Here is a 23,245-nt window from a genome sequence, read left to right as displayed (position 1 = left end):
TAATTTCCGGAAGCCAATCAGAATTGAAGAGGATGCAATTCGCTGCAGAGGTAGATGGAAGTATGAAAATACATTAGGTAACAGCCAATCACACTTTCATGTCAAGAAATATGCAAAAAAGGCAGTCTTATAAGAAGCCAGCATTATGAAGGGTTACAGAAGTTAATTGTAAGTGCTGATAGAAGGTGTTTAAAACTTTCGTACAATTTGTTTTCAAGACATATGTGTTTCTGTGACTTCCAGAAGACGAATAGAAGATTCTGAGAGCTGGCGTGCTGTGGGGCTCATTGAAGCAGGACAGTCGATCACAGATGTTGCTCTTTTCTTCAGTGTTCATCATTCTGCAATTTCACGTTTATGGAAACAATTCCAAACCACACAGACAGAAGCCCCGTAGCCGGTCGCCCAAGGGTTACAACCGCCATGGAAGATCGACGTGTTGTTTGTAGGCAAGCGGAATTGCAGAGCACATGTGACATCTGTGGTTAGAGCAGCCATTGGTAAGGCGATATCTGCAGTTAATGTATGCCGAAGATTACATATAAGTGGACTGTACTCCCGGGTACCTCGAGTTTGTGTTCCGTCCAATCAAGAGGGGCATGATTATAGTGGTGCCGAGAACATGTCAATTAGAATGTGTCTGACTGGGGCAATGTCATGTTTACTTATGAGTCAAGATTTGCTCTGGAGCCAGATGACAAGCGTATAAGGATATGGTGTGAACAACGAACACGCAATCAGTCCCCAAACAGCACCGAACATCACGCATTCTGAGGCGGAAGCATTATGGTGTGCGCAGGAATTTCATTAGGATACCGCACCGACTTGCACATCTTTAAATGGGGTTCTTTGACGGCTGTCCGGTATCGAGATGAAGTCCTAGAACCCATTGTGAGATTGTACGCTGCAGCAGTTGGCCCCACTTTTGTTTTAATGGACGATAATGCACGTCCACATAGAAATGACATCGCCAATGACTACCTGGAGAGTGAAGGGATTGCGCGTATGGTGTAGCCTGCATAGTCGCCCTACCTTAATCCCATCGAAAATCTTTGGGATGCTCTCGGCCGTGCTGTATCTTCACGTTTGCCACCTCCAGCCACTCTTATTGAGCTGGGAACTGCTCTACAAGAAGAATGGCGACTGCTAAATTCTGCAGTGGTTGACCACTTAATTGAAAGCATAGTCACAAGGTGTAAACTTTGTATACAGATGAGGGGGGTCACATACCCTTTTAATGTCTTTTTCTTCATTTTATGCTGTTTATTTTCACTTTATAAATAATTCTGTTTAAATCTCCAGTATGTCATTATCTGATAACTTACAAAAATTTTATATTGTTTTCATTTTTGTATATAATTATTGATTTTGTTTTATGCATAAATATATAAATATATATGCTACTTTCCTGCCGAATTTTGTGTCAATCAAAGCAGTATTTGTTGATTTTTTGCATTTTACATCTTCGTGCTTAACTTTTGGAAGTAAGTATATATATATATATATTTTAACAAACATGTATATATGTAAAAAGAAAATTTAAAGTTAAAATAATTAAAAAATGAGCAAACATATAAAAGATTTAATTTTCGAACTAATCTACAATATCATTTAAATTCAGATAGCATAAGTAAATCAAGTGCAAAACCAAACCATGCAAATAAATTCACCAATTTAGCAAATTACAATTAATCTAAAAAATTTTTTTAAAAATGCATAAGTAAATGACTGTTGAGCAGGCAGGAGACAGACTTATCAATGGGAAGTTGCTTCCAAACCTAATTCTACAATCATTCAATTCGTGTTTCGTCATTCATGCACGTAATATATATATATATATATATATATATATATATATATACAGTGGTGGGCAAAATTGTGGACACTTTTGGAAATTTCTATGTTTTTGAACTTTGTATGCTTATAGAAAACGTTACGTTTCACAAAATGCAAACTTGTATATATCATTTTAAAGAGAATTTATTACTGAAATCAGTACAAAACATAAAATTCAATTATTTGCAATACAAAAAACGTTAAACGATAATAGTTATCGATATACATTTGATTGTGATGATTGCAGTGAGTAATCAGTACTTAGTATGGTAAACTTTATTTTTGATTACAGCTTCACATTGACGTTTCATTGAGCTGACAAGAGTTTTAAGCTCTTCTTTTGTTATTACATGATGCCAGGAAACAATTATAGCCTCAATTAGTTCCCTTTTATTTGATGGGTGCCTCATTCGGACAAGAGTTTTCAAACGGTGCCACAAATTTTCGATAGGATTGAGGTCAGGACTGTTTCCTGGCCATGACAACAATTTAATGCTCTTTGTACGAAACCACTCTTTCGATATTTTGGCCATGTGGTAAGAAGCAGAATCCCGCTGAAAAATAAATGAAGCATTGTTGGGAAAGAGATCTCTGATGGAAGGTAGAAGTTTTGGTTCTAGAATAGTGTCAATGTATTTTCTGGCATTCAGTGTCCTATCGATGACATGAAGGTGACCAATACCATCTGCTGACATGCATGACCAAATCATAACACTAACTGGGTTCTTCACAGTTGCTTGAATGCAGTCAGGATGTAGCTCTTCTCCTATTCTACGTCTTACATATTTTCGCTCATCACTATCGAATAATGATATCTTAGTTTCATCACTCCATATAACTTGTGACCACTGATCATCTGTCCAATTAATGTGTTCCTTTGCCCACTGTAGTCTTTGTTTTTGTTGCTGAAAATTAAGATAAGGCTTTTTTCGTGGAATTCTACCTCTCAATCCAACATCTGTTAATCTTCTAGTGATTGTTCTTGAACTGACAGAAACACCAGCATCATTCAGATCACTTCTGATGGCCGCTGATGACATTTTTCTATCTTGGAGACATAGTCGTTTTATTCTTCTGTCATCAATAGATGTGGTGCACCTTTTTCGGCCTTTTCCTTCTTTGTTTTTTATTGAATTTGTCTCCTGATATCGTAAACAAAACTTTCGGACTCCAAATGTAGTCACTGAACCACCCACCTGTCTTGCAATTTCAGCATAGGAAAGGCCACTTTCTCGTAACACAATAATATTACATCTCTTTCTAGGTGTCTAATCTACTCTTTTACTTGATGTCATTGCTTCTTGACTAAATATTAAAAATTTTTACAAAAATTCCTACTTGTAATTGCAGTGTATAAGAAACAAGTCCTCCTTCTACAGAACAAAGCAAAATAATGAATTGTTTCAAGTGTAAACATGATGTCAGCTTCTACTGGCAGTTACTAACATTTGAATGGTTCTCAGAACAAGAACAGTGATTGGCCAGGAAAGCCAGACATTACAAACCAATTCATAATTGTGTTTTTTTATTTATATTAAAGTACGTATAACTTTTTTGTAATGCAAATAATTGAATTTTGTGTTGAATTCAGTAATAATTTCTCTTTAAAATGATATATACAAGTTTGCATTTTGCGAAACGTAACATTTTCTATAAGCATACGAACTTCAAAAACATAAAAATTTGCAGAAGTGTCCACAATTTTGGCCACCACTGTATATATATATGTATATATATATATATAATATTATTTATTTATTTATTTATTTATTTTTATTTATTTATTATTATTTTTTTTTACAGGGGATGAATTTGAAATAGAGAAGGAATGTAATATTGCATTAGGTTATGAAGAAAAAATGAGTTTATGCAATTTTAGGGCTAAAACAATTTAATTTAATTTCTCAAATTGTAAACACAGAAAACCAATCTACTGGTGACCATACTAATATAGTTAAGGTCGAAGTAAAACTAACATTCAGTTACCTAAAATTTCAATATCTAAGTATTATGGCAATCCTAGTTTATGTTTGGAAATGTCCAATTCTTTTGAAAATGCTACTGATAACAATAATGAGTTAACACAGCTCAAGAAGTTTACTTATGTTGAATCCTTGCTCGCGGGATCTGCTTTAAGTGCAGATCCGAGTTCTAATTTTCTGATGAGAATTATGACACTTCTCTAAGTTCAATCAAAGAAAGATTTGAAGGATCAGAATTAGTTATTTTTTCGCATATGAACAAGCTCTTGAACCTTAAACCTATTAGAAGTCTGTCCAATGTGAAAGCACAAACAACATTATACAATTCCTGTGAAATCAACATTAGAAGTTTAAATTCTTTGGGTATTGTGTCGGAAGCTTATGGGAGCCTTTTAGGACCAGTTATTTTAAAGCTTTTACCAGATAATATGAATTTGGAATTTAATAAAAAACAAAACTCTAAACAGAGGTATAGCCTAACAATTGCAAAATCATATACAGATATTCACATACATGTTACATAACAGTAACAGTTAACAATGTTGTAAAATCTAAATACCTGGTGATAATCCAAACAATATGTAAAGCTTCATGAAAAAATTAACATGTAATAACAGTAATACATCAAATAATATAATACATATAACGTTTAATATGATGCAGCTGTGCACTATGCAAATTTGTTCTCCCCATATGCACAGTAGTTTGTACTCTTATATTTCACTTAAAAAAATATCACAGAACAGCAGCTATTCAGTTGTGCACCAAACCTTCGTGCTGCACATTTTAAACACTGCACATTATGCAATATAAATGGGCTACCACATTTGGTACTTTGGCACACATTTCACAACTGACCCATTGTTAATACAAAAGTATCTTAGTTTTATAGTTTTTTTAAGTTAATGGAATATTTCTTTAATTTAATAAATAAAAGTAATTTATCTGTAAACTAGGTTCAAATGCCAAAACTTCAGCAGACCAAAGGGGATAAAAATATGCTATGTACTAATATTTGTGAAAAGATATACTATAATCTCACTATTTTTGCCTTTTTTTGGGAGAGGCAATAGAAAAATTCTTGCCTGCACTACCAAATACAATAAGGCCAGTCTTGTTATGAGGTATTTAATTATGCTATGAAATGAGACACTTCACAGATGAATTTACAGACCATGTAAGATTTACATCAAGTAAATCATGATTCAGTAATGCAATGCCAATACGAAACATTTCATGCTACCCGTGTGTCAATACAGTAGATACTGTCTCTAGCACTGAGAGGTCGGGGATAGAAATCACAAAAGATACACATACTGCTAACATTTTTTCAATAGTGTGTGAAACTATATGTCCAACAGATGCTGATGCAGGGCTCTGAACTGTGAAGCTGTTTATGTGCTTCCAGCAGCTTTTACTATAATACAATCTGCCTGAGTAATTATCCTCCAGTACCTGCTGCTGATGAGTGTTGATGTTCTACTGTTAATAAACTGAGTAATTAAACTCCTTGACTATGCTATTATTCTGATTTAGGTACAGGGCAAACGGTCAATAATATACTAAACCCAATTTTTATAGATGAACAAGATGACCACAGTCAAATTTCCTTAGATTGTTATATAGTCATAAAGTTGTTCTTCAGGGCCAATACAAAACAATATTGGTGCAGAAGTTGTACCAAATTCTTTATATGTGTTTCAGGATGCACATTTTCTATGCACCCACTTTGTGTATTATTTTATAACTTGCACAGCTGTTTAAGACAGTGTCTAGAATTCACGGTCCCGAAAGCAATTTAATACAACCTGTGAATACATTTCAATTATGTATTTGTTGCTTGTGGTCTTACACAGAGAAAAATATGGTCTGAACTTAAGTGTGCAACTGCCATTGAAGGAAAACAAATGGAAGGAAGAGGCTGAAGCTCTTTGTCAATGCACATTTGTATGGGTACAGGTACAATTCAAAATTCAAAAGCTAGGCCAGCACTTTTGTAGTACCATAGGCGATTAAGGTACTGCTGAAATTAGCTGTTAAGCTTCTGTCCCAGTTTTGAGGGAGAACACTCTGAGGGACTCTCTATGAGTCTCCCAATCTGCTTCCTCTACTACCATACTCTCGAGAGAACTTTCAACTCACCATGTATTTTGAGTGAATAAGATACTTTCTTTAATTATTTACTTCATATTTTAATTATTAATTAGATATGAAAATCAGCCAATATTTGTCAAGTTAAAAACATTTAAAGGAGATTTTCAACAATACATGCATGATTTTAGTACTTAAAATATTAAAGATTTATTTATGTCCATTAATTAATGATTATGTTTTGTCGCGAATTTTAATTATTAATATGTGTTTTAAGTTATTATTATTCTAATATTTTTATTTGTATTCATGTATATTTTAATCTAGAAAAAAGTATTCTGAAATTGTTAAAGCCTTATTTAACTGGTAGTTCTTGAAAGTGTAGTAACAACGACAGGAAACGGTTGCAAGAGCCATCTGGTTTATTGGTTTATGGCCTTTCTACTAACAATGGAGGCAGTAGGGTGTTGTGTTGTCATCTTTTACTCATGGCGTTTGAAACAAAAATCATCTTCCTTTCGCTTTGTCATAGTTTCAAGTTTGCTTACTTCAAGACAATGGGGGGTGTACAAAGTTTAGGTAATTGGATTCTCATAAAGCTTAGTTCCGCTTGTTAGTTGGGGCTCCATTTTTTTTTCTCACGTTATGTGTACAGATGTTTTTGGACTGCACTGTCAGATTTCTGGTGTTTGGTCATGGGTCTGTCATTTTCTCAGTCTAGATTAAGTAAAATTCCGGGATTGGTAAGATTTAATTTGATGATTTTTTGTAAGCCTACAAACTTACAGAGGCGGAGAGACTGAGATTTCCCGGGTGCTTGCACCAGGCTAGAGATATTCCTGATTCCGATTTTTCAAGCTAAGAGTAAGAGGAGAAAAGAATGGAGGCTTGACCCCTTGCGGGTCTTGCTCTCCCGAGCGGCGGCTATTGCGTTGGATTAGGAGACATTTGAGTTGCGAAGATGTAAGGCAGTAAAAGAAAAAGTGCGGTTGGGCTCGACCTCCTGCAGGGGGCTGGCGCCTTGGTCTGAGGCGAGGTTTCTCACGGCTTTCCCGCTGGTAAGAATTTGTTCGAATGGAGAAAGTGCTCTACGCAAAATTTGATTTCACCGTCTCATCGTGTATTTTGAGATTGTTGAATAGCCATGTTAGAGGCTTTCCAGTTAAAATTATTTGTCATAGGCAGAAGAGATTGGTTACAGCTAAGAAGTTTGTGCCGAAAGTGCTCTACGCAAAATTTAGTTTCGCGCTTCATCATGTATATTGGAGAACTTGAATAGCCATGTTTGTTTAAGACATTCCAGTTGAAGGAATTTGTCATGAGATAGAGATTTGCTTCAGAAGGAGGTATCAAGCTCCCCTTGTTCCTGAGATCAATGGATGCCTCCGAAAGTGTTTTGACTGAAAAAAAAAAAAAAAAAAAAAAAAAAAAAAAAAAAAAAATTGTGTTAGCTCATTTCCCAGTGGAATAGATTGGACACTAAAGATCTTTCTGTTCGGAAATTGTCTCTCACTTAATGGATATATTTAAAATGGTTCCTGAATCAATGGACGCTTCTGAAAGTGTTTTGAAAACGAAATTGTTTTAGCTCATTTCCAAGTAGATTGGACACTAAGATCCTTCAATCCGGAAAAACCGTCTTCCATCTGTGAGCGATTTTTTAAATTTGTCTACCTCTGTATCTTTTCAAATTACTTAAACGAAAATTATTTATTTTATATATGTAAACTACTAAATGATTAGAATATTTTGAATAATGACCAGTTAATTTAAAGTTTGTAAATGAAGGTTTAAAGATTTGTTTTACCAGTTTAATCTTTGCTGGTAAAACAAATTACCAGCTAATTTGTTTTACCAGCTATTGAATGTCAAAAATAGTAAACTTACAATAAGGTATATTAATTTTTGTAAGCTGTAATTGCGTGTGACATTATGTGTTACTTTTCATAGCAAAATATGTGGTAGGATTACTGATCAGTTACCCAGGTATTTACTAATATAATATATTCAAGAAATTAATAAATGTGTTTGATATATATTTTATGTTTCATTTGTTTAATCTTGTGTGTAATTTACTGTGGTCTGTCAGGTCCCTCCATTTGTTTGAACCGGGAGGCTTTTAAGAAACATGGAGTTTTATTGAATTGGGGTTAATGATTTTTTCCTAGTGGGCTTCACAACGTGCCCTTGTACTAAACCAATACCACTATACGATTGATTGATAAGATATGATATACGATTGTTTATTTGATTGATCTTTTGATATATTATGAATTAGATTTGTTTTGAATTATTTGATATTTTGAGCATTTTGTCCGGCACCATAAGTGGAATCAAAGTTTAAAAAATGTATTCAACAATACCAAATTTTAGATATTCAACAATTAAATAACTTGTTAAGCCACTAATTTTTATAACATGTCATGGATATTATCATATGCAATTTATGACTATCCATTAATTAATTATTAACAAATAAGAGTATTCAACTCAGAAATGTTTACTTACTAGAATGGGCTTCAAGCTGATCTTTAAGTTTACGAAATTTATTTCCATCATAGTCTGTATCCAATTTATTTACGGCTAATATAGCTGGTTTATAGACTAATTCTTCATCATATAATTCCAACTCCTGTCAAAGGTAAAATATAAGAACAACATTGAAAGATGACAGCTGACAATTTAATTGCAAAGATGTATGTTTACATAAATAAGTTCATACATAAGTTCTATCAGAAAATTCTGTCAGTTTAGAAAGCGAAAGAAAAGAATATGTTTTCCCTAATTTTGATAATATTTACAGTACAATATAATTTCTGTCATTACTTATGACCTCTTGCCAGCATGGTGCTAATTAGTAAACCCTTATTTTTTTTTAAAATGTCTTGTCCTTAGAGGCAAAAAACTCCAGTAGTGCTTATCTGTTTCAGTTTTAATTTTTTCCTCCTTCAAAAAATTTTGCACAGACAGAAAAAGTGATAACTGGAAAATGCTAGGTCTGGGGAGTATGGTGGATGCAATAGAATTTCCCAGCTCAGCACTATCTGATGATTCACCAAAGCAGCATGTGGTCTGGCATTATCATGATGTGCTTCCTTTTGAACATTGCTGGCTGCTTTTCTTGGACTGATTTATTTAAATCATTTATTTGCTGAGAGCATCTGTCTGAATTCAACTTTTCTTTAGGTTTCAAAAGCTCATTATGGTTGTTGGACATCCCACCATATACATCCATAGTTTTATCATGCAGTCCAAAAAAGAGTTTGCTTTTGTTTCGAGCAAGGAGAGATATGCATATGAAAAAAATTCCCCTTTAATTCATGAGGCACCCATCTGGAATCAACGACTTCATATAACAGGTAGACGGCTCACCCACAGAGAATTCGTCTGCTAGGCTGTCTCCAACATGTGACTTATGGTCTTGGCACTCTTGGGGAGTGATAGCTTAGGCTGTTCATCGCCAGTTTGGCGTGCTTTTGATATGGCAGGTAGTGTTTTTTATTTCCATTTGCTGGCAGCCGGTAGACAACGACCTCAAATTAAGTTATTAGATTTTTTACAATTAATTTCAGATATAACTTAACCACTTTTTTCCTCAATATTTTATCTAAATAAATATTGAGAAATTAAATTTAAATAAAATTAAAATAATTTAATAAAATTAAATTTTTAATCTATTCTTAATAATTGCTTTAAATTATTTGCACCATTGTTTAAGATGTTTAGGTTAAATAATTTTAGGAAGAAAATCTAAAATAATTAATAAAACATTGAGATGGAAACTTTAATTTTGAATAACGTTTAAAAATTAATTGCACTACTGTTATAATATTTGAGAAGGTAAAAAAAATCTCGTTTATTTTTAATGCATTGCATCCTAAAGAGAAACAGAAAATCACATTGTAATATATGTATTTATGCAATTGATGAAATATATACTTACAGACTGTTGACTTTCAGCTGGAACTATAAACTACTACTGTCCAAACTTATAATATAGTTATGATACAAAAAGATAAATTATGGTGAAATCTTATTACAGAAAAATATTTTACTTTCTTATATTTAAGTGAACATAATTTAAAGTCAGAAATAGTTTTTGGAACAATTTCATTTACTTTGACCTTTCCAGTGTTACCAATAGTACTTGCATTCTGGAAATGTATGATAGTAAATAAAATTTTTATTTTTAAAAAGATCTTTCACTGATTGTAAATGACCATTTTATTCAGTTACTTGCATATTAAAGTGCTTATAAACTTAGCAATGTCCAGAAAATAATTTCATGCAAACTTGGAAGCTACTGCGTTAACTGTATGCTGCTATACATTAAATTTAGTAAGATTTCATATTTTGCACATCAGCTGTAAAATGTACATTTACAAAATAAAATTTTCTTTTTGAATTATAATTTCAAACATGACAATACATATTCTATTTTATTCCTGTATCCCAATTAAATAAACACATTATGAAAATGTGCATTTAAATATAGTATTTACTATAGAGTAAGTGGATTTAATTACAAATAAACACTCAAAAATTAAGTAAAACAAAAATATACTACTTTGTATGAACACCAATCATTTAAATGCGAGCAGGACGCACATTTTGAACAAAAAGCTTTCGTTTTTCACCAGCTGCAAAGGATCCAACTTGCATCTGATGAAGAAATAAAGCTTGTCGTTTGAAAAGCATGTCCTGCTCATATTTAAAAGTTTGGTGTTCATACAAAGTGTTATATTTTTATTTTATGTGGATTAATGCTATTTTTTATTTATTTAAATTTTTTTCCCTAAAGGTTATCAGGAACAAGTAGCAAAAATCACCTACTCAAACTGGTAGTCAAGTATATTCCAAATTTCCTATTTTTGATTTGTGAATAAGTAATGAGCTTTTTAAAACAAAAACACACAATTTGGCCTAAATAGAGAAACTAAGCATGATTATATACTACATGAATAACTTTATGAAATACAATACCCTATATGTGGCTCTGATATGGGAAATTTGACTTATGAAACATTTTTTTTTTTTTTTTTTTGGAGATGGTATAAATTTAAAAAAAAATTAGCTTGTAAAACCATGGAAATCTTTATACATATATAAAGAATGTGATATTTACTTTTAAAAAATCAATACATAAAAGAGTCTAAATAAAATACAAACTAAAAATACATGCTTTTATTTTAACAAATACGGGATTAAATAAAACTGACTGTTCCACAGAAAAGAAAAAAAAAAAAAAAGCTTTTATGAATAGAAAGTGAAAACTAGTAAAGATATAATGATGAAAGCCTCATTCAAACCTGCAAAAGTTCCCTCAGATTTAGTTTTGATGGCTTTTTTTTTTTTTTTAACTATATATATATATACTGTTTGTATGCAACAAAAAGTTAAGGCCTGTTTTCAAGGATTTTTTTTAAAATTTAACTCCTACTGAAAATCTTAAATTAAACAAATACTACTATGAAAGGAGTGAGTGAGTGAGTGAGAGATTATGGCGCAAAACCAAGTATGATTATAATGCGCCAAACACGAGATGGGGTGATTACAATTGATGAAGTTAAAATACAATAAATAAAAACAAGTAGACAAATGTACCAAATCCAGAGGATGAAGTCATACATATAAAAACAAGTTAAAAGCACACATTTAAAATTCAAGACACAATCTTCAAAACAAATTACATTACGTAGTAAAAGCCAGTCTTTTAAATAATAAAATAAATTACAATTGATCTCTCTTCTGATTAAACGGTCGAGAGATAAGTCACAGCTATTAAAATACTTCTGGCGAAGACTATTAAAACATGGACACTCAATTAAAATATGACGAACGGATAAACAAACATTACAATTAAAACACACAGGCTCATTTCCAGCTTTGAGAAGATAGTTATGTGTCACTCTAGTGTTACCAATTCTGAGGCAAGTCAAAAGAACTTCCTCCTTATGATTTCCAGCAAAATCCCAATGCTCAATTCTAGGCTTGACGTTTCTCAACTTGTTGTGATGCTGAACATCTCAAATTTGCTGCCATTTTTTCCGGACCTTTCCCTTGATGACACAGCATATATCTCTAAAAGGGATAAGGTGACTGGACGGTTCAACAGCAGATTTGGCTGTGATATCTGCAAGCTCATTTCCCTTTATTCCAGCATGTCCAGGAACCCAGCAGTACAGGACTTCATATCCTCGAATCGTTAAATTTATATGAATTTTGAGAACATCCACTACCACAGGATTCTGAGTGTTGGGAAAAGCTTCCAAGGATTTAAGAGCACTATACGAGTCTGTATAAACTATGAACTTTTTGTGGCAGAGCTTTGAGATGTACAAAAGACTATAATATATTGCAGTTAGTTCAGACGTTAGGACTGAGAAAGCATGGTGCAGGCATCTGCCCTCTATGTAATTTTCAAATACAAAAGCCATCCCGACATGATCATTTGACTTTGATCCATCTGTGTATATCGGATAATAACTGCTATATTTGTGCCTGTGCTCAGCGAAGAGTTGTGTGTAAATGATCTCGTTAGTGCTCGCCTTCACTTGACGTTTGAAAACATCAAGAAGCTGAATCCGTGAATTTTCCCAAGGTGGAATTTTCAAGTTCTGTACTGCTTGGGGGCGCATATCAGAGAGGGAAAGTTCCTCAATGACAGGGTGAAGTCTTAAAGGAAAAGTAGGGACACAGGATGGACGTGTTTCAAATAAAGTGTTACACACATTAGCAAGTAAGCTCAGCTTATTGTGATGTTCAGGTTAGGATAGAATATTAAAATATTGCAAAAGGGACAATTGCTCATGCCTCAGATAAAGTGATGGTTCGTTAGAGTCAACATACAGGCTCTAGACAAAAGTCCTGAAAGCTCCTGAACAAATCCGCAGAGCTTGATGGTGAACAGGATCCAGTTTCAACAATACTGATGACCGGGCGGATCCGTAAACAACTGAGCCATAGTCCAGTTTAGAGCGGACAAGCACTCTGTAAATGCGAAGCGCAGAGCACCCTAGGATGTGTTCGCTAACACTTTTAAAATATTTAGTGTTTTTAGACACTTCTTTCTCAGGTTTAAAACATGAGAAAGGAAAGTCAATTTTCGATCGAACGTCACTCCTAAAAATATTACTTCGGGCGCAACTGGAATAATTGTACCATTCAGATATAATTCAGGCTCAGGATGGAGACCTCGCTTACTACAAAAGTGCACGCACAAAGTTTTTTGCTTCGAAAATGTAAATCCCTGTTTCTCTGACCATTCTTGGATCTTATTCAGAGAAATCTGCAATTGCATCTCTATGTATCTCATGTCTGCCCCTCGACAACTAATCTGTAGATCATCAACATATAGAGATCCCAAGATGGTGGGAGGAAGTTCTTTTAGTACAGAGTTTATTTTTAAAATGAACAGGGTTACTCTAAGCACACAGCCTTGAGGCACACCCTCTTCCTGTTCAAAAATATCTGACGAAACAGAGCCAATCCTTACTTGAAAAGTCCTAGTATTTAAGAAATTCTAAATGAAAATTGGTAGGTTGCTGCGCAAGCCACTCTCGTGAAGATCCCGAAGTATCCCGTATCTCCATGCCTTATCGTAAGCTTTCTCAATGTCAAATAATATTGAGACAAGGTGACTTCTTCTGACAAAGGCTTTTTGAATAGATGTCTCTAAGAGGAGCATGTTATCTACGGTTGTTCTCCCCTTTCGAAAACCACTTTGATAAGGCAATATAATATTATTCTTTTCCAAGAAGTACACTAGGCGGCTGTTTACCATTTTTTCAAACAGCTTGCATAGGCAACTCGTAAGGGCAATTGGCCGATAATTGGAGGGATTCCTTAGATCTTTCCCTGGCTTAGCAATAGGAATTACAACAGCTCTCCTCCATGCACTGGGAAAAGTACACTCCTTCCACACTCTATTGTAAAGAGTGAGAAGGGCAGTCAGTGACTTATAGGACAGATGTTTTAGCATTTCGTAATTCACGCCATTGAGACCCGGAGAAGACCTATGTGTCTGCAATAAAGCTCTCTTTAACTCCATCATAGTAATTGCTCTATTGTAAGGCTCAGATTTGGAAGAGTTGAATGCGATGGGATTTATTTCATAGTGCTGCTTGATAGAGAGAAATGCAGGTGAATAGTTTCTGCTGGAAGAAATGGCAGCAAATGTCTCACCAATAGTATTCGCAATTTCTCCTATGGAGCTAATCACTCGGCCATCTTTTTCCAAAAAGGAAAGTGACTGGTCTTTATATATTCCGCATGCTTTTTGAACTCTTTCCCAAACCCGCATACTAGGCGTGGAGGATGTTATTGACAACACATATGAAATCCAGGAATTCCTTTCGCTCTGCCTCCTTACTTTTCGTGCATTTGCTTTGGCTCTTTTAAATGCTATGAGGTTTCGCAGAGTAGGATATCTACGAAAAATACCCCATGCTTTTTTCTGTTTTTTCAGTGCTTCATGACAGTCGCGATTCCACTATGGTTTCGAATATTTTAGTATTTTTCCTGGTGTTCTAGGAATGGAAAGCATAGCTGCCTGAATAATAGTATGAGTAACAGCTTCAACAGCATCATCGATATGCGCATCTTCTACCATTTCATCTGCAAGCTCTGCAATGGAAGAGAAGAGTTCCCAGTCTGCCCTATCAAACTGCCCAGTCTGCCCTATGAAACGAGGGAATCTTGACATGGGGTTTGCTCCTTTTTGTGCCAGAGATACAAAAATGGGATAGTGATCGCTGTTGTAAAGATCATTTCCCACACTAAAAGTGTAAAAAGGCAACAGAGATGGTGAACAGATGGCAAGGTCGAGAGCGTGGAATACGTATCCTGCCCATTATTCAGGAGACAAAGACTATGATCTTCAATCATCTTCTCAATTTGTCTTTCTCGGCAATTTGTATCTTTACCACCCCTGAGCGGACTATGGCCATTAAAATCTCCTATAATGATATAGGGCTCAGGCAGCTGCTCAATAAGATCATTTAAATTTTGCTGATCAATGTGCTCATTTGGAGGCAAATACAGAGAAATAACTGAAACAACAATATCAAAATTTGTTTGAGTAGCGACAACTTGGAGGGATGTCGTCAAAGAAAGTACATTTAAGGGATAATCCAGTGAGATGAGGAGACCTACACCTCCACTGGCACGCTCACCTGCAAGCTTATCCTTCCTGACGAAAGAAAACCTTCGAAGTTTTGCATGTTGTTCTGGTTTCAGATTTGTTTCCTGTATTGCTAAGCACACAGGATGATACGCATTTATTATAGATTTGATGTCAAGCAAATTTCTGTGGAAACCGCGACAGTTCCATGAGATGAGGGTGGCCATTATGAATGGTTTTTGTTCTTTCTGTGCTGTTCTTTTGTTTTACGTGGAAGTAGATGCCTGGGAACTTCTAGACCCTCTTCTACTTCCATACTGTCTGAATCCGCAGATTCAGAAATTATATCGTCAAGAGAGCTATTGCTAGGACTTCTATTTTTATTAATTATTTTGTGACTTTCAGTTTTAGGTTTACTTTGAATGACTGTTTCTTTTTTTTTTTTTTTGCATTAAATGAATTGCATTTTCCTTTTTCTTGGTGGATGTAGTCGGTTGGGTTTTATTTGGTACAGTCTGCGTGCCTATTGATGTTTGGGTGGCAATGCTACGTGTTGTTTTAACTGCACTCGCATATGATTTGTTTGATTGGAGCTGTGTGCTTTGAACTAGTTTTCTGGCTTCAGCATACGAGATGTTCCTGGTAACTTTTGCAGTCTGCACTTCTTTTTCGGATTTCCATTTTGGGCACATGCGTGAAAATGCTGGGTGCTGACCCTTGCAATTTATACACAAAGGCGCAGTGGTACAATTTTCAGAATCGTGGCCAATCTGTGCGCATTGGGTGCATGTGAGGCTGCCACGACAAGTCATCTTAGAATGGCCGAAACACTGGCACTGGAAACATCGCATAGGGTTAGGAATATAAGGTCTTTAGAGACAACGAGGAAGTGAGGATTTTCAGTAGTTTCCTTGGCATTTGCATTGGTACAAATCTTCTTGCTAATGGTTTTGTCAACAATTTCAATATCTTTGGCATTTGCATCTGTACGGATCTTCTTCTTGATGGATTTGTCGACAATTTTGATATCTTGGTTGGTTTCATTCAACTCGGCTTTTTTTAAGAATAAAGAGAGAAGCCATATTTAAGAAGAAAAGATTCGGGTCCGACGTCACCGCCCACCACGGAGCCCAACAAGGGAACACAGATTCTTGTGTTAGGGCTAGCCGGACCTATACGCAAACTGAAGCCCCACAGTCGGCTTTCCCGAAAGCAGGTACTCCCGAGAGCTTGACCCCAAGCCACTGACTGACACAAGGACTAGTGACCAGCCGATTGACACTCGTGAGGACAACTAAGGTGCCTCCCGTTTAGCTGAAGCAGAGGCCAAAGCAGTGTGTTGGGGACAGTACCTTGCCCCTCAACTACCAGGACCCTCCTTTCCAGCGACACGGGTCTCCACACACGGCAAACACGTGGGCAGTTTTCTAGCCACTTGAAAACTAGAGACAAGGGCTGTTCCAGTTTCTTGTGACGAGCCCCAAACTTCGAAGAGAGAAACCACAAGGGAGAAGGGAAGGGAAAAAGTTCCAGCCAAGAGAAGAGGAGACGGAAAAGAGGATAGATCACTGGGGCTCCAGGATCGTGACACTCGTCTCACCAAGAAGATGATCCCCTGAAGGGCTAGGGTACCTCAGGATTGCCACACCCGTACTCACAAAAGTGAGCCCCCTGAGGGTTATTATGAAAGGAAAAACATTACGAGTTAATACCATTTTATTCATATATTATTAATACCATTATTTATAATGTTTGGTAAGTTCGAATTCACTGTCACTTTATTCCTGCTTTACCAGATCATTCTTATGCATTATTAGCTTAAATTAAAAAATTTTAGGATTTATTCATGCATTATTAGCTAAGATACACTAGTATAAAAATTTTCAGCTCATTTATAGATTTTGAATTAGCTTTTTTTATTCAACAAAGTAAACATATCGCACAATCTTATCTCAATAATTTAATAATAACAGCATTTTTCTTTTTTTTTCTATCGCAGGCAGTACTTGTTTACGAAACCAAAACGAGTATGACTTGGCGAAAAAAAGGTTAAATGTGTAACAATAACTCTTTTCACTTTTGCATGGCAGCAAATATCAATAACATCCTTATTTTGAGAAAGATTTACATGGAAAGTAAAAATATTTGCATCAAATATAAAACATATTTAAGAAAATATGAGACACAAGGCTAATTCTTGGGCGAATACAAAATAATTCATACACCCTCCCTCCCTCTCTTTATGTCTATTGCTATAGGTTTGATTATTCAAAGTATTTTCTTAAAAGATATTCTTTTGTCTGTCTATCAAATAACACACAATTTAATAGAAATAATCAGACTCTAGGTCAGCAGTTCCCAACCTTTTAACTAAAGGGTACCATCTAAACAAAGTTGAAAAACTTTAGTACCACCACTACGTTATACAATGATTATTTTACAAATTCTCAATAGAAATATTAAAATATATATATATATATATTGTCATTCGCACAACCTATTAGCTATCTGTAGTTAATATGCATACATAAAAAATATTAAACTAAAAATTGGTCACCCTTTTAATTATCAAAATTTAAGTTATAATAATACTTTAATTCTAAAATTTAGTCTAAAATTTAGGCCTGTTTAAGAGAGATCAAGTTCTTTATGTATGGTCTTATTTCACTTAGTTTTATATTTCAACGGAGTACACGGAAAAAGAACATAAAATTCAATTACTTGTAGAAGGTGATTCCAGTAAATAATGTCACAGTATTTAATACATTTTGACGCTATTAATACATGTCATATACAGTGGCAATTTTCTTATACAATATGGCTGAAACTTTCCAACCAATTCAACAGAGATAGTAAAATAACAAAAGTACTAGAAATAAAATAATAAATTATGCAGTTTTAACTTAGCTATGATAGGTTACAGGTCCTTCTTTTACAAAACTTTCTTTACATACATAGGCGCTGCAGCAGATAACCACTTTTTCTTAAATTTTATGTGACCCAGCAGTGCAGGCGTCTTTCGTCCCATAGAAATGAATGTAAAGTATTTCCAGACTTTCGGAATTTGACCAGCAGTCAAAATTACCCGATTCAAATTTTTTTAACAATCTGCTACATATTCTATCTTAAACTGCATCTCCACCAAAAACTGTCACTAAATTTCGACACGTTTCTGTAGCATCTTTATAACAAAAGAAGAAAATTAAACACCTAAAAATGGTGTTCAATTTTCTTCTGCTCCCTATGCAGTCAGAGATTAGATGGTAGAGCATTAGAGTGCATATGTCAGTGCAAGTAATGCATGTAAGCCATATTACTCTGGTTGACAGAGGTCCTGGCCATATGTTGCAATGGTGGTTATTATTTTGCAGATTTTATTTATGGCCGCTCTGTTTTTGGCTAGGAACTTGTGAAATGCTGAGATATTGGCTGGTATCGGGAAGTGGAACTGTTCCGTGAGTGGGCACTGAAAGATATAATGGTCCGGTGACCCCTCACCCCCGCAAACACAGCGATCCGTGGTTGAGATGGTGCGGCGGTAGAAGTAATCCGGGAAGGGACCATGACCAGTAATGAAGTTGGTAAGGGGAGCAATTGCCATAAGGCGCTCCGTGGTTACTTTTGGCAAGAAGCTATGCGCTCTCCTTCCCGTGTCGCCCTGATCCCATTCTCTTTGCCACCACTGGATAGCGGCATTTCGCAGTTGACTTTTGAGGAAAGATGGTGGTGCTGATACTGATATCGGTCTGGCATTTTGGTTCGAAGCAGCCTCTTTAGCGAGTTCATCCGCTGTCTCATTACCCATGTTACCTGCATGGGCTTTAATCCATACTAGGTCAACATGTGCTTGCCGATTATCTTTTAGGATATGCTGCAGTCGTATGATCAGCGGGGAGGCGTGACTATGTTTGTCAAGAGCAAGCAGTGTCGACATACTGTCTGTATAAAGCTGCACATGTGTGATGTTGTTGAGCGCCACGTATTCAATGGCAGCTGTTATGGCAACTACTTCTGCTTGAAAAATGCTATTATTTGGATTGAGGTGCCCTTTCCAATGGTGTGCAGCATGGCCTTGCCTGTAGTATATAAAGGCACTACCTACACCCTCAGCAGTTTTCGAGCCATCTGTGTAGAACGCGTGCATATTAGGGTTTCCTTCTGGTTGACTTCGTGACGGTTTGAGGACAGTGTGAATGCCAAGTCCCTTGTGTGCTGGGTGCGTGTGGAGAGGAGTACATGGATGTTCGTAATTTGCAGGGCTATGTAAGGTGCCTGCAAAGGTTGCGTCTTTCTGTAGATGTATTATTTTAGTATATGTGGCCTCTAGCTCCGCTTGGATATGAAGTGGTATGATGCCTGCCAAGGTGAGTGCTGCATAAGTTGCAGTGGTGCGGTAGGCTCTGCATAAGCCTATGGCGAATGGGCGCTGTAGTGATAGGAGTTGCTTAACCTTGCGTGCGGTCATGGGTTGTGCCCATATAGCTGCCGCATAGAGTGCCACCTTCTCAGCTACAGTTTTATAAAGTACCTTTTGAATGTGGGGATTCCGTCCCCAGTTCCGGCCTTGGAATTGTCGTGATCTCCTGGCAATTGCAGATGTTTTAATCTTTTGTGCCTGGATATGCGGAAGCCAAGTCAGACCTGGGTCCCATATTACCCCAAGGTATCTTAAAGTTTTTACGACTTTAATATTCCGGCCTTGTAGTTTGATACATGGGCTACGTGTTGGATTTGTACCCTTTCTTGGAAAGATGATAGCAGTGGACTTTGTGGTGGATATTTTGAGTTTTAGCTCTTCGCAGAGGTTGGCAAAGATAGTGCATGACTCACTGCCATGGGCTTCAAGCTCAGCGCGTGTGCGGCCTCTGACCAGTAATGCCGCGTCGTCCGCGTATGCAACTAACACAGTATGTTGTGGCCACCTTGCCTCTAAGACTTTATTAAAGGTGAGGTTCCATAGCAGAGGCCCTGCACAGGACCCCTGTGGACATCCTCTCACTTGTGTTATTGAAACAGTACTACTGTTGTTAGAGATCATCAGTTGCCGGTCTGCCAGATAGTTGTCCAGAACTTGAAAGATATTTCTTGGGCATCTTGCCTCTCTGAGGGCCTGCCTGATGGCAGGCCACCAGAGGGTATCGAACGCACTTTGCAAATCTATCGATATAAAAGCCGTCTGGTAGCCCTGCGATTTGTTCTGAATTATGACTTCATGGATTCGCTGCAGGGCATGAATGGTAGAACTGCCTTGTTTGAAGCCAAATTGTCTTGGGCTAATGCTTTGGTATTGATGTAGATGAAATTTTAGCCTGTTGATGATGAGCTTCTCGTAAATCTTTCCCATCGCTGACAGAAGGCAAATTGGCCTAAAGGAACTCGATACTAGGGGGTCTTTATCCTTTTTTAAAAATAATACCACATTGCCTTTTTTGAAAGCTGTGGGGAATATTTTATAATGCAGAAGCTGGTTGTAGTATTTATGGAAGTAGGATGGTCGTGCCTGATACGCAACTTTGATAATTGCGTAATCGAGTCCGTCTGGACCCGGGGCCTTTTTTAGTGGCAGATACCGGAATATATTACGTATCTCCTGTGCAGAAAACTGTATATCGTTCGGTGTGCATGGCGAGCTTGTATCTTCTCTAATTTGCCTCTGTTCTGAAGTATCTGCTTGTGTATCATCTGTGGGAAAGATAGCATTTAAAAGTTCCTTGGCGGTGGAGGCCACTACGTCCATAGTATGTGGTGCTGTTGTTTGAACTGGTACTTGCGCTGGTTGGAAGATCTTCTGCATTGCCAGTTTGTGTAAAATTCCATATGGATTACTGTTACTGGTGCAGAAAGATCTCCAGCTGTTAATTTTAGCTTCAAGAATTGCTTTCTTGTAGGCGGCCCTTTCTTGCCGAAAGGCCGTAAGGATGTTGGAAGCTACAATTTCGTTGGTAGCAGATCTGAGGCGGCGGCGCAGAGCTCTGCACCTCTGTTTCATCTCTCTCAGTCTTCCCGTCCACCAGGATATGCCTTGGAGTTTTTTGGCGGTCCTTGTAGGGAGGATCTGCTGACATATTTGTCTGAGTAATGACAGAATGTGGTCTGTGTAATCATCCAGTTCTTGGGGGTTGGTAAGGTCTTCTAGTATGTCTTCTTCTCTGATGAGCAGCTCCTGAAAGGCATTCTTCAGTCGTCGTATCTTTCCGCCCGGTAGTTTGAATCTCTGGAGGATATTAATGCTGGCTTCAAGTGTTAGTGTGAAGTGGATGTATCGATGATCTGAGTTACTCTCATCATCTAGAACATCCCATGAGCTAAAGTTGTTGGCAAAATTAGCAGTTGAGAGTGTAAGATCAGGCCATCCTTTATGATAAGTATTGTCATAGGTTGGTTGTGCCCCTTGACTATTATGTAAATGCAGATCGTGACAGGCCATAAAGTCTTCCATGTCTCGCCCTTTAGGCGTTGTGTCTTGGTAGCCCCATATAGTATTATGTGCATTGAAATCTCCTCCAACGACGTGAGGTACTGTTGGGCATTTCTGTTTCACTCGTATAAAGTTGCAAGTCACATCCGTAAGACCTTCCGTGGGCGGGGAGTAGACGGAGGTTAGGAGGAATTGCTGCTCTTCAAAGATGACTAGAATAGTAACGAAGTCTCTTTCTGTGGTTACTACGTATGGAGACCAGGAGGGGTTGCAGCAGACAATGGCTGCCCGTGGTGCTTGTTCTGCATTGGCTTTCTTCTGAAAAATTTTCCATGCCATTGGTAGGCTTGCCACTTGTCCTTCGCGACAATAAGGTTCTTGAATTATCAAGAAATCTAAGTTATATTGAATAGCATGCTGGACTACCTGCGTGGTCGCGGCTACCGCCCATTGTAAGTTAATTTGTGTGCACTTTATCTGTGCTTGATTAGAATTAGCTTCCGCACTTGAAGTTTCTTGGGTTGGCCCGCGTATCGCTTGTTCTGTTGTCGTGCTGTTCGGCTCTTGTTCATTATTCATAGAGAGTGCTCCTTCTGACGCGTTCGATGTATCGTCCATACGTTGGGCACTTGGTATCATAGGTCGGATGGTTGCATGGCATTGTGCTGCGCGTTTTATAGTTGGCGTCTGAACAGTTGATGCATGTTGGCCTGCTGGCGTGACAGTCCTTAACACTGTGACTTCCAGAGCAGAAGGCACAGTAGATTCTATTGGTGCATGTTTGCTGCAGATGGCCAAACTCCTGGCATCGGAAACATCTTTTTGTGTCGAAGTGCTCAGCAATCCTATGTCCTCTCCACCCAATGAAGAGCTTGGATGACTGGAGGAGGCTTCTAAATGCTGCTGGTTGACATTCAAGTATCCATTTGACGGTGTTTCCTCTGTCCTTGAGTCGGTACATGACTTTGGCTGTTGTTTTGGTGAGGTGGAGTTCTGAGGCGAGTGCATTTTCTATCTCTTCTGGCTGGATGTCAGGAGATACGTTGTGGATAGCCACTCGTGGTAGTCTAGTCAGTGGTTGCTTGATCTTGACTATTACTTGTCCCTGCGTGCTTTGTAAACTAGTAGTGAGCTTGGTCACGTCCTCTTTGGAAACACAGTCTACAGCTAGTCCTCCTTTCTGTAGATTTCTAATGGAGGAGATTTTAACTCCAAGCTTCTGAATAGGGAAATTTTCGTTAAGGACAGCTTTTAGGTCCTTATTACCCTGTGCAGTACCCTCAGAGGGATAAATTAAAACCGTATGTTTTGGCTTCGGTCTGGTTGCTTGCGCGTATGTTTTGACTGTGACGACGGTATCGCTAAGCGCTGATGAATCGTTGGGAGCTGTGCCGTGCAATGAACCGCAACAGACTATGGAGGGAGTGTTGGTACAGGCGTCTGCTGCTTCAGGTTTCAGTATGTAATTTGGACCTTCGAGTGCCAAAGTGTGCACTGCGTCTATCAAATCCAGGAGAGATACCTTTACGTCTGAAGGAAGAAGGTATCTGCCTCGTCTTTGTATGGAGGCTGTTTTTCTAAGACTTTCGCAGAGCTTATTGATTTTTGTGTGATAGTCTAATTCTGAGCCAGCAAGAGTTGCCGGATCAGAGTCGCAGTTAGAATTGTCGTACTCAGCCACTGAGGTTGATGGCCGTGTCATAGTAGCAATCACTTGCACTATACAGTGCGAGAAACAGTTGTGGACTTGAGATGGCGCACTGAATTTGATGCAAAGAGTAAAATCACATAGAGACA

General features: G+C 37.2%; 1 protein-coding gene across 2 annotated transcripts in view; it reads right to left on the bottom strand.

Annotated features, from left to right (window-relative positions):
• The window catches only part of LOC118189531 (GTP-binding protein 10), an 85,048-nt gene that overhangs the window by 4,696 nt on the left and 57,107 nt on the right, over positions 1 to 23,245 (bottom strand). For both annotated transcript variants that reach the window (XM_085824054.1, XM_085824055.1), the window contains exon 8: positions 8,418 to 8,541. In XM_085824054.1, the coding sequence (XP_085680180.1) occupies positions 8,418 to 8,541 (124 nt within the window). The remainder of the gene's footprint in view (positions 1 to 8,417; positions 8,542 to 23,245) is intronic.

Source organism: Stegodyphus dumicola, chromosome 9, assembly GCF_044657685.1.
Source record: "Stegodyphus dumicola isolate Sdum_Otavi_A_Nest chromosome 9, ASM4465768v1".
NCBI lineage: Eukaryota > Metazoa > Arthropoda > Arachnida > Araneae > Eresidae > Stegodyphus > Stegodyphus dumicola.
Note: the sequence above shows the minus strand (reverse complement) of the source record. Positions and strands in the feature narration are given on the sequence as shown.